At 36.2% G+C, this 11,188-nt stretch overlaps 1 protein-coding gene across 2 annotated transcripts in view; it reads right to left on the reverse strand.

Annotated features, from left to right (window-relative positions):
- The window catches only part of LOC121374922 (KICSTOR complex protein SZT2-like), a 149,071-nt gene extending 144,340 nt beyond the window's left edge, over window positions 1-4,731 (reverse strand). For both annotated transcript variants that reach the window (XM_041502063.1, XM_041502062.1), the window contains exons 1-2: window positions 4,610-4,731; window positions 571-696 (exon numbers count right to left, since the gene is read on the reverse strand). In XM_041502063.1, coding sequence (XP_041357997.1) covers window positions 571-696; window positions 4,610-4,642 — 159 coding nt within the window. In that variant the 5' untranslated portion in view covers window positions 4,643-4,731. The remainder of the gene's footprint in view (window positions 1-570; window positions 697-4,609) is intronic.
- Between the last annotated feature and the right edge of the window lie 6,457 nt (window positions 4,732-11,188).

Genomic DNA, 11,188 nt, shown 5'->3' on the forward strand with positions numbered 1-11,188 from the left:
TGAGGCATTGCAAAAAAAAGGTTCAGAAAAAAAAAATCATATCTTCTAAGTTCAAGGGCCATAACTCTGTCAAAAATGGGTACATCGCCAAGAAAGTCGAACTTGATCTGTAACAGTACAGGCCTATTAGAGGTGAGAATACCTGTGTACTGTTATGTTTCAAAAGTTGTTACAACCAATTGTCAACACACGGCCAATTAAAGTGTAACAGCTATCGATATAAGGTGCTTACACAATGCCAACATGCTTACTTATATACCTAAGACGCAGCGGTCCACTACTTATAAATTATATGCCTCCGAGGAAACCTCTGCAATACATGATAAAGCTGTATACAATACATGATAAAGCTGTATACAAAATTTCAGCTCAATATCTTGAGGCATTGCAAAAAAAAAGCCCAGAAAACTATATGTGAGAGAGATGGACAGATAGACAGATGAAAAGGAAGGAGATGAAACAGTCCCCTTCAGTTGAACCGACAGGGAACTACATGTAATAATTATCATAAGTTTGACACTTGTGTTGCTTGCTTTTTTTTGAACCACATTGATAACAAAATGCTTCTACCTCCTCTTGACGTAAGCTGAATGGTAGTACAGAGTTGAGATGTTTGAAAAACCATGATGCTCGGATATTTCTAGATATGCGACAGCCTTTTCGCATTAAAACATAGAGATCCCTTGCATTCAAAACCTGTATAAAAATAAAGAAAAAAATATAATAACTGCATTTAATAATAACCATGTACAATCAACCATCTTTATAATGGCTATGTTGGTGCTATCCATGTCTTGCCGTTATGTATATAACGATTGTGAATCTGGTTGAATATACTTTCTGTATTATATTTACTATACATACACTGTCTTTCTTTGAAACTCATTACTTCTCCGTTATCACTTATTGAAATTTGGCTGTGACATATTCCCCCTAATAAATAATAAATTAGTGAAAAACGTTGATATCAGTATATATCCAAAACTAACAGTTAATAAGAACTGACATAATGTGAGATGTTTCATTACTTTCCCACCCTACATGGTACCAATACACTGCATTTTACAGGCATGTGCCATCAACCACAGCTAATGTAAAAGGGATAGTGCATGTAAACAATGCCCATGGAATGGCAGCAACGGGTTTCCTCTCTCATTATCTGTGTGGTCCTCAACCATATGTCCGATGACATATAAGAATAATCATAAATAAAAATGTGTGGTCTTAAATTTTTATTTAAACATTTCTTTCTTTCTTTTTCCGGGCTATCCTATGACAAAATCCAGTCAAGTCAGTCAAAACATTTTACTTGTTTTGAGAAAAATTAAAAATAGTCACACTGTTTCTGATAACGGTCTGAATAATTGTAATAAACTAATTTAAACACTATAATCACTCTTTGAAATGATTTTAGGCCATTTCTTTAAATTTACATATCTTATTTTTGTTTGAAAATATGGTAGTCAAAGATTTCCACTTTAATACAACAACAATCCTATGTTAGACACTAAATATTTTTACATTGATCAATAGTTTGCTGATAACAAATATTTTACCAATTTTACACTAGAGGAAGAAACCTGACAGCACCCACTTTCAATGTTCCGATTAAATACCAATTTACAAACACAGTATAATATCTTACTTGTCGGAAATGATATGCATATTTTTTATTGTTAGTAACAAAAATGATTACAAATGTGACAAGGTACTAGGTCATGCTTAAATTGTGAATCTGGTTGACAAAAACTGGTTACTGCCGTATTCTGGTTACATCACAATACTTAGGAGATAACCATATGGAGTTTTTAGATTTCCAGTTGTTATTGTCCATTTGATCCTGCAAATGTCATTTTTAACCGAAGGTGTTAGCCTGAGGTTAAAAATGAAACATATGTCCATTGCAAGAAATACTAAAATATCTGGCTGCAACCCTTGAACCATCAACTTGGTCTGTTCCAGTTGCTAATGACATCACTTTTTAATGACGTCATTAGGTTTCCGGGTGTTATTTTCATTTGATCCCAGAAAAAAGAATGTAATTAACCAGTCACAATACAGAACACACTTGCCATCAGTTTACAATGTATTTTGACAGTTGCAAAACACAGAAATATTATCGTCTGTTGACCTGTTTCGGCGAGGGACCTGTTTCAGTGGTTGTTCATTTGTGTGCAACAGTTACTACATACATTTGAATATTTTTGATGGCGTTAACTTTTGCATGGGGAAAGCAAACAAATGTCTGTCATATTCAAAGAAATGTTCGTAAAAATACAGTTAAAACAAGCAAAGAAAGCAAGATTGAACTTAACCCACTCATAAACATGGCACATTTCTTAATACCTTTTTCTATGATTTTCAGAGACTGTAATTTGAAAGAAAACTAATTTTTTAAACTATTTTTGTCTATTCTAAGCTGTACTGCTATCTGGTCATTGAAGTCACATGATTGTCACAGCGTCTGCTGGTAAAACATTCTTTACAGATACTTGCCAAAAATATATGGTCCTTATATGTTTTAACATAAATATTTTTCTGGATATCTGTTTATATATTTATTAAAACTCAGAATGCAGCATATATTTTTTAACCAAACAATTTTACCATTATAACCATTCATTTGCTCAACTTATAACACGATGGTAAAACATCAGAATTGTTATATTAGTTTTTCTAAAATGTCTGTTAACATTGGTTCTTGAGGACTCTCATTTTGTCATTTGCCTTAACATATTTAAAATAATTCTTATAAATTATTTTAAGTACATATTAAGGGGACAATATTTCGAAATATGAGGTAACTGAAAGTCGGTTAACATGGTTTTTATCTAGGTAACCAATTGTTCGGTTACGTGAATTATATTTGCATAACACATGGGTTACCTGATCGGTTACCTCAAAGTTACGTTGAAATTATATTTCAAATACATCACTTTTAGCTCAAAACATAAAGTTAAGACAAAATACAAAAGGAAACATTTTATAAAACAGATTCTTTCATGCTTGCTAAAGTTAGCAATATTGTAAAAGGACTATATATCAACCCCAGTACTGAAATAAAATAGATACATTTGGAGGGATTTCTTTTCTCGTTTTGCGGTGACCATGCTACTTTCACTTTATCGATGGTTACTTCTATACTACAGTGACGTTCCAAATGTTTGTTTGTAAAGCTCTTTATGTGATGTTAGTATTTTTCAACTTTTGTGTTAGTTTTGGATTTCTGTTTACGTTAAAATCTTTTTCAACATTTGTAACATTATAGGCAATCTAATATTATGTCTACATATATGTATACTCCTTTAGAGATAAAATAGCAGCAGATAATTTAGCTGTTCCCAGCAGTCCATACATATTTTTAAAAAACTTTTGGCTTGACTCTATACTGAGCATTTATAGTCCATCCCACAGGGAATGCTTTTTTTCATGCCATCAAATTTACTATAGAGGTATTTATTTCTGAGCCAATTGATTTGTTAATTGCACATAAAAATAGGTGGTTTTGGTTTTTTGTTTGTTTTTTATTTCCAAAACTGAAATTATTTATGAAGAACGTTTTTGCAGGTGATGGGATGGACTATAGTTTAGACTGGTCACTACAATATAATGTTGTCTACTGGTCTAAAAATCAGTCTAAAACATTTGCTGGAATTCTAGTCTGCATGAATAAACTTCCAGTAATCATGAAGTGTGCAAGTTTTAATTTCTGAACGTCTACAGCCTACAGGTCACGACGTAACCGATTTGCGGTTCACCTAAATTTAATTTTGCGTAACCGACACACGAACAGATCGGCGTGTTTTGCATGTTTTGTTGAACAACATACATATTTTAATAAAACACTCACCAAAACAGGTTACGTAGTTAACAATATTTATTGCTGATGCATGCTCAGTTTATGACGCACATGCTGTAAACTTAGCCAATTAGCAGAATGTTTATGCTCACCGAAAATGGTTCACCCATGATAATAACCTATATAATTTTTATGCCTAAATGAAATTTAGACCTCGGACCATATTACATGGACTATTCAGTGAAGATGCAAGGTTCTGACTTGGTGATTATGAATATTCCAACGACCTAATAAGTTAATTGTGGGGCGGGATTTAGCTCAGTCAGTTGAGTGTTCACTTGAGGTGCTTGTGTCGCATGATCGAACCACTTCGGTGGATCCATTTAGCTGATTGGGTTTTTTCTTGTTCCAACCAGTACATCACAAATGGACAAAGGCTGTGGTATGTGCTTTCCTGTCTGTGGGAAAGTGCATATAAAAGATCCCTTGTAAGGCTTGTTGCATTAAGCAAAATGTAGTGATTTTCCTCTGATGACTACACATTATTACCAAATCATGCAAATGTTTGACATCCAATTGCTGATGATTAATTAATCATTGTGCTCTAGTGGTGTTGTTAAACAAAACAAACTTTAATAAGTTAATTGCTGTTAGATTGGATTAATAATGCATTAAAAATAATTCATTGATGCCAATGATCATGATGGGATTGGGGGTGGTAACTTCTAACTTTAATTGGCGATATTATTTGTATCGATAATAAACAACTAATAATCACGTTGAATTTAAAATTATCTCAAACGAATATACCACATTTTCAGTATTATCATCTGGATGTTCCATTTATGCCACGTTCTTGAACTGTCAAGCGACATGTAAAGTCATAACGTTTTATTTTTCCATCTTCTGAAAAGTTGGTGAGACATTTCAACACTTTATTTTAAGACTGATTAAACTGAAAGTTACGCTGTAACATATGCGCGGCATACCAATCTATTATTAAAATAGCTCAGAGTGTTTATACGTACGGGAGCCGGCACCGTAATCGATTGCGCGTTTGATACGTTCTTCACTCCTTTCAATTTCGTGCTTATAAATCTCCAATTAAAGTTGAAGCACACTACTTAAGATGTCATTTCCAGTTTATTCAGCGATGAAGACGGACGTCAGCCCTTCCTCTCTCGATCTGCCCCCCCCACCTGGGGGGACTTCTGAAGTCATACGGAATGCTACTAGAGTACCGGGTATCGTACACCGGTTCACGGGCTTCCATGACCTTGGTGTACGGAGACCCACCAACTCCGAAGAAAGGAAGGATAAGGAAGAGGAAACGCGCGCCAGGGAAGGAACAGGGGGGGGGGGGCAAAGCCAGCGGCTAAACCGCTGGTGGCGGCTCCTTCTGTGAAGCCGCCCCCAGCCCAGCCTGCGACCGAGCGGAAGAAGACGGACAAGTTCCAGTCAGATACCACACGGGGCGACTACGCCACCGCCAGCACCGTTCGAACTGATGTTCCCGGAGTTGGCGGCTAGGCGCCCCATCCGCCTATCTTCTTCTACTCCGGAGCTAGACCGTGCTGCCAAGGAGGAGCACGCCCGGAGTCCGGCCCAACCGACCGTTGGAAAGAGGAAAGCCGAGACGACTGCGACCATCAGCAGAGACCCACCTCAACAACCGCCGCCGCCCCCCAAAGGGGCGGAACCAGTGGAAGGCACTCAAGCCTGGACGCTCCACGGCCACCTGGCAAATCTCAATGGCGCCTTTCAGAAATTAAGAAAAAAACCTCTTTTTGGCTCATCAAATCTCTCCAGAATTAATTTGGACACGCATCCTGAGGTGCAAGTAGAATGTTACCCAGGCGCCAATTTTAATCATTTTCGGACCATGGCCTCAAATTATAAGGGCAAGTCTCAACCCGAAACCATTGTTCTTAACATTGGTATAAACTCAAAAGATCAAAATCCAACCAGTGCAATAAATCGGTTGCGAAACATTATAAGCTCGATTCGGAAACGTTTCCCTAGGTCAAAAATACTTTTTATCGAGCTTAACTTTTCGGACAGACTTTTGGCTAGTCAAAAAACCTGCCTCAACCAAATAAATCTGGCTGCAAAAACAATGAGGAACATACAAATTATACCTGCGCTTCACGCGTGTGATTTTGAGGTTGGGCAGGAACAACTGCCAATAAACTTTATCGCAGTTGGATGAGGTACTTAAATTTAAACTAAGGCCGGGAAAGGGTAATGTCCACCCTGATTTAGGACTAGGAACTAACATTGTTAACCTAACTGGTGACACTAACCTTCTAACATCCGCTGAAAAATCATTACTGGACAGGGGTTTGAATTTTGTTCCCACACCCCAACCAAAAACAGGCTAAACTTGACAATGGTATAATGGATACGGCAGTTTTTGACAACAAAATGAAACTGGCCGACTATTTTCGGCGTTCAACTGGAGAAAAAATTCCATTCACGGAAAACTCCGGCTGGTTACCCCCAAGATCCTGAAATCATTAAAGCCCATAAAAGGATAGTGAAAAAAGTGGGTGATATGACAGTTTACACAAATCAGCAAAATCTTTCTGTCGTGGAACGTCGTGCTCTCACCAAACTACGCAAAAACCGCAAAATTGTTATAAAACCTGCAAATAAAGGGTCAGCCACTGTCATTCTATCAAGGGAGAATTATATTCGGGAAGCCCATCGACAGCTTAATAATTCAAAGTACTACAAAAAATTAGACAAAGCTATTTGGCCTGAGAATTGTAAAAAGTTCAATGCAATTATTCAATGTCTAAAAGATCAGGGACATATTAATAAAAAAACAAGTAAAATATTTAGAAGCCAGGTCACAATCACAAACCCGGAAATTTTATCTACTTCCAAAAATCCACAAGCCAGTCGATACATGGACCGATATTAACACACCACCCGGTCGTCCAATCATTTCAGACTGGATCAGAATCGTACAATATTTCAGAATACATAGACTTTCACTTAAAACCAATTGCAAATAGACATGAAAGTTTTGTGAAAAACACTGAAGATCTTCTATCAAAATTATCAAAAACCAAAATCCCAAAAGATTCATTCTTGTTTACCCTTGATATTGACTCCATGTACACCAACATAGGTATTGATGCGGGCATTGATTCAGTTAAGAGAGCATTTGATAACTACCCAGATCCAAACAGATCAGATAACAACATTATTGAGATGTTAGAATTAAGCCTAAAAGGAAATGATTTTGAGTTTGATGGAGAAATGATGGAGAAATGTATCAGCAAGTGTGTGGTTGTGCTATGGGCAAACGTTTTAGTCCAAACATCTATCTATGTCGCCGAATGGGAAGAGGCTGCTTTAAAGAAATCGAGTAAAACACCTCTTTTGTACCTCAGATATCTCGACGATATACTTATCATTTGGCCACATTCTAAATAAGAATTTTGGAACTTTTTTGAGCTATTAAATCAACAGGATGACAATATCAAACTTAAGGCCACCATATCAGATAAATCAGTTGATTTTTTGGATGTAACAATTTATAAAGGTACACAGTTTGAAACATCAGGTTACCTAGACTACAAAGTGTTTTTCAAACCCAAAGACACACACCAACTTCTCCACTGCAAGTCTTTTTACCCATGCCACACCTTTAAAGGCATTGTTAAATCTCAGATTATTAGATTTCACAGAAATTCGAGTAACAAACAGAATTTCAATGAGGCTTGTTCACTTTCATTTAGTGCTTTAAAACCTAGGGGATATTCAAAACGGTTTTTAAGAAAAATTAAATCTGAAACTGTTAGAGAATTAGAAAATCCCTTTAGGGCAACTGAAGACTATAAACCATACAAACTTCAGCATAACCAATTGCCTCAAATAAGCACTGGCTCCTCTACTACTTGTGCCAAAACCAGGTGTAGACTTCACAACTTACTTAAAACGCAGTCGACTTTCAAAAGTCAACAGACCAAAATTGAATATCAAATTCATACAGACATGAACTGTGATTCGAAAAATGTAGTATATCTAATCACCTGTAATTTATGTAAAAAAAACAGTACGTAGGACAAACGCAAAACCAACTGAGAATTAGAGCAGTTTGTCACAAGTATGATATTCGGCATGAAGTTGACACCCCTGTCGCCAATCACTTCAATCTACCTGACCATTCGCTAGATGAAAATTTTGAAATAATTCCAATTGAACAACCCCTGATACTTGGTTCAAACGACGAAACAGACCTCTTGAGACTTGAACGAGAGGCCTTCTGGATTCGTACATTACAGACAAAACAGCCATTTGGAATCAACGTTGAATCTGGTAAAGCTGTAAAAAGAGATAAAATAATTTTTCCAATAATTTACAGTCGACGTAGCGTTGATATTGGTAAACTTATGAAGGAGGAGTTTTTAAATCTGCAAACTGTCTCCACCCGACTACACGCCGCTTAAGCCTCTAAGCCAGTCCATTTTTCAGTGGTTGGTTTGTTGTTATCCCTTTCCTAACAATTTTTTCAAAAACAAATACATCGTATCCGGCTGTAAACAAAACATAGTACTAGCCAAATAAATTTAAAACAAACAGTTATATTTTGTATATCACAACGGTCAATTTAAAATCAATTTCGAATCCCTGGGGCAAAATTAGAAAATAACAATTTTTTAGTTTTAAAAATTCCTGAGCCAGTGCGTTCATTCATTCTTAAATACATACATACATGTATATATCAGCCTTAAAGTTGATGGCTCAGCCACTTCGTCACCGGGGTCGGTAATACGTTATTTAAAAAAGATATTTGATACGAAGCTGTTTCACTATTGTCTCTCTCTGTATGTCTCTCTCTCTCTCTCTCTCTCTCTCTCTCTCTCTCTCTCTCTCTCTCTCTCTCTCTCTCTCTCTCTCTCTCTCTCTCTCTCTCTCTCTCTCTCTCTCTCTCTCTCTCTCTCTCTCTCTCTATATATATATATATATATATATATATATATATATATATAATAACCATATATATATATGAATGAATAGTGGGGGGTCTTTTATAACAGATGTTCAGAAGGAATGTAACATTAATTATTCACGTTATTTAAAGTCGCGAGCTGTCGACTGCCAAGTAAATCGGTGCAGTAAGCTCGAATCCTGCCAATTGACACTGTTTTTAAATATACCGGTAATTAACAATACCTCGAGTGGCAGAGTGCTTACTTAACAGTTGTTTGGTATAATGGTAATAAGACGCAATTTCTGTTTATTTAATAGACAAAATTTGAATCTACCATGCTAATATACGAATGGCAGTAATAAATATTAGATTTATATTAGGTGGCCAGAATGATCAAACTGACTTAGTTTAGGAAAAATTTAAAACACATTCGTTACACTAGTTTGCTAACTTTTTGGCGGTTATATGAATAATAAATAAATATCATACCATACCGCTAGCCTACGCCAGTGTACATACCGTAACAAACATCCAGCGGCACAAATATATATATATATATAGCTACCCACAATTAATTTGACTATCACAGCAAACAATAACCTAAACCATAAATCATAGTACACTCATGTATATATAACATGGGCTACTTACAGTTACTCATGGATACACATTCAGATCCACGCTCACAAATGTGGAAACGCGCGCGCGCGCACCCATCCAAACACACACACACACACACACACACACACACACACACAAACACACACTTAACATAGATGCACACGATGTTTCTGTACACATATGTGCATACCTACTTACACACACAAATATATTTGGTATATACAAGTACATATGTATATATATATCCATATACATACATTGTAGTTCATTAGTGTTTTTTATCCTTTTTTCCTTTTTAAAAAAAATGGAATTCATACATACATGTATTATGTGGATAATTACAAATGCGCTAGAGTCATCTTAACATTTATATTTAGTTGGATATTGTTTGCATGTGGAAAACCAGCTTCAGTTTTCTTGGCCATATGTCCATATTCCTACCCCACCATCAATAAACATTTCATAAACAATTGGCTTCTGGGGAAACTTCATTAAAGGGACATTCCCGAGTTTGCTACAATTTTAAAGATGTTATCGACTAACAGAGACTTTTTAACGATTGTAATTACATATCAAATATATTTTTCTGCATAACATATTAGTGGATGTATATTAAACGTGTTTCTCATCGTTGTAATATTTGTACTAGGTTAAATTTCATTTTATTTCCTAAAATATTTTTTTTCGTACGTACGAAATTATTTGAAGACAAACTCCAGTTTGTGCTTATTACAAATATTAAGACGACCAGAAACACGTTGAATATACAGACACTGATATTCTAAACAAGTTAATATATTTAATATGTAAGTTTATCGTAGAAATATTTTATTAGTCGGAAACATCTTACAATGCAGCAAACTCAGGAATGTCCCTTTAATTCTTCGTCCCAATTACGCAGATAGTTACATGCATAGTTGTTGCCTAATCTAGACCTAATGGCTGTGACATCCTTTTCATTGTAAAACATAACACCAAAATTGATAGCATTACAATTGGCTACCAACTACAGCATTTAGGTCTAACATGCTGAAATGTTTTGTGGACAAACTTTCTTTTTCCAGTCAGTATACGTTTTAAGTGAGAGAACTGGGCTGTGACGGAAATATTAATCTTCGAATCTCGTTAACTTAGTCCCAGTTCCAGATAGTTTTACCTCGGGCAACATTTCAGTGTTGAATGTGACGACATAGGCATTTTATAACTGTTGATATAACAAACTGTAATTGCATGACCACTATGAATTATGGAGCGTCTGTGACCTCAACCTGAAAGTGCAAAGAAGACATTGCACGGTCTACTTAGCCTGAAGTGAACCCATAGATATATATGTAATAGATATATATGTATGTTAACACACACACGCGCGCGCGCACACACACACATATGCTTGCATACAAAAAAAAACCTCGCACACATCAGGCAGGGGTGCTGGGGGAGGGGGGCTCTAGCCCCAGAATTATTCTGAATCAAAAATATTATTGGTAGTAAATGTTATGGCAGAGATGGGGTTTTTTTTGTTGTAGAATGTAGGAAATTGCATTTCAAGACATCTAGTTTTCAAAATGTTACGGGGTAGGGGAACATATCCCCGAACCCCCTAGAAACTGCTTTGCGCCTTATTAAATGACGAACTATTTTTGTAGACATTTTACACCATGCAGGAACAGGATGTAACTCAGTTTAGGATTAATCCCCGTCAGTGGGCCCATTGAGCTATTTCTTGTTCCAGTGGTATGACAAAGGCCGTGGTATGTACTATTCTGCCAGTGGGATGGTGCATATAAAAGATTCCTTGCTACTAATGGGAAAATAAATGTAGT

This window comes from Gigantopelta aegis, chromosome 6, assembly GCF_016097555.1.
Source record: "Gigantopelta aegis isolate Gae_Host chromosome 6, Gae_host_genome, whole genome shotgun sequence".
Taxonomy (NCBI): Eukaryota; Metazoa; Mollusca; class Gastropoda; order Neomphalida; family Peltospiridae; genus Gigantopelta; species Gigantopelta aegis.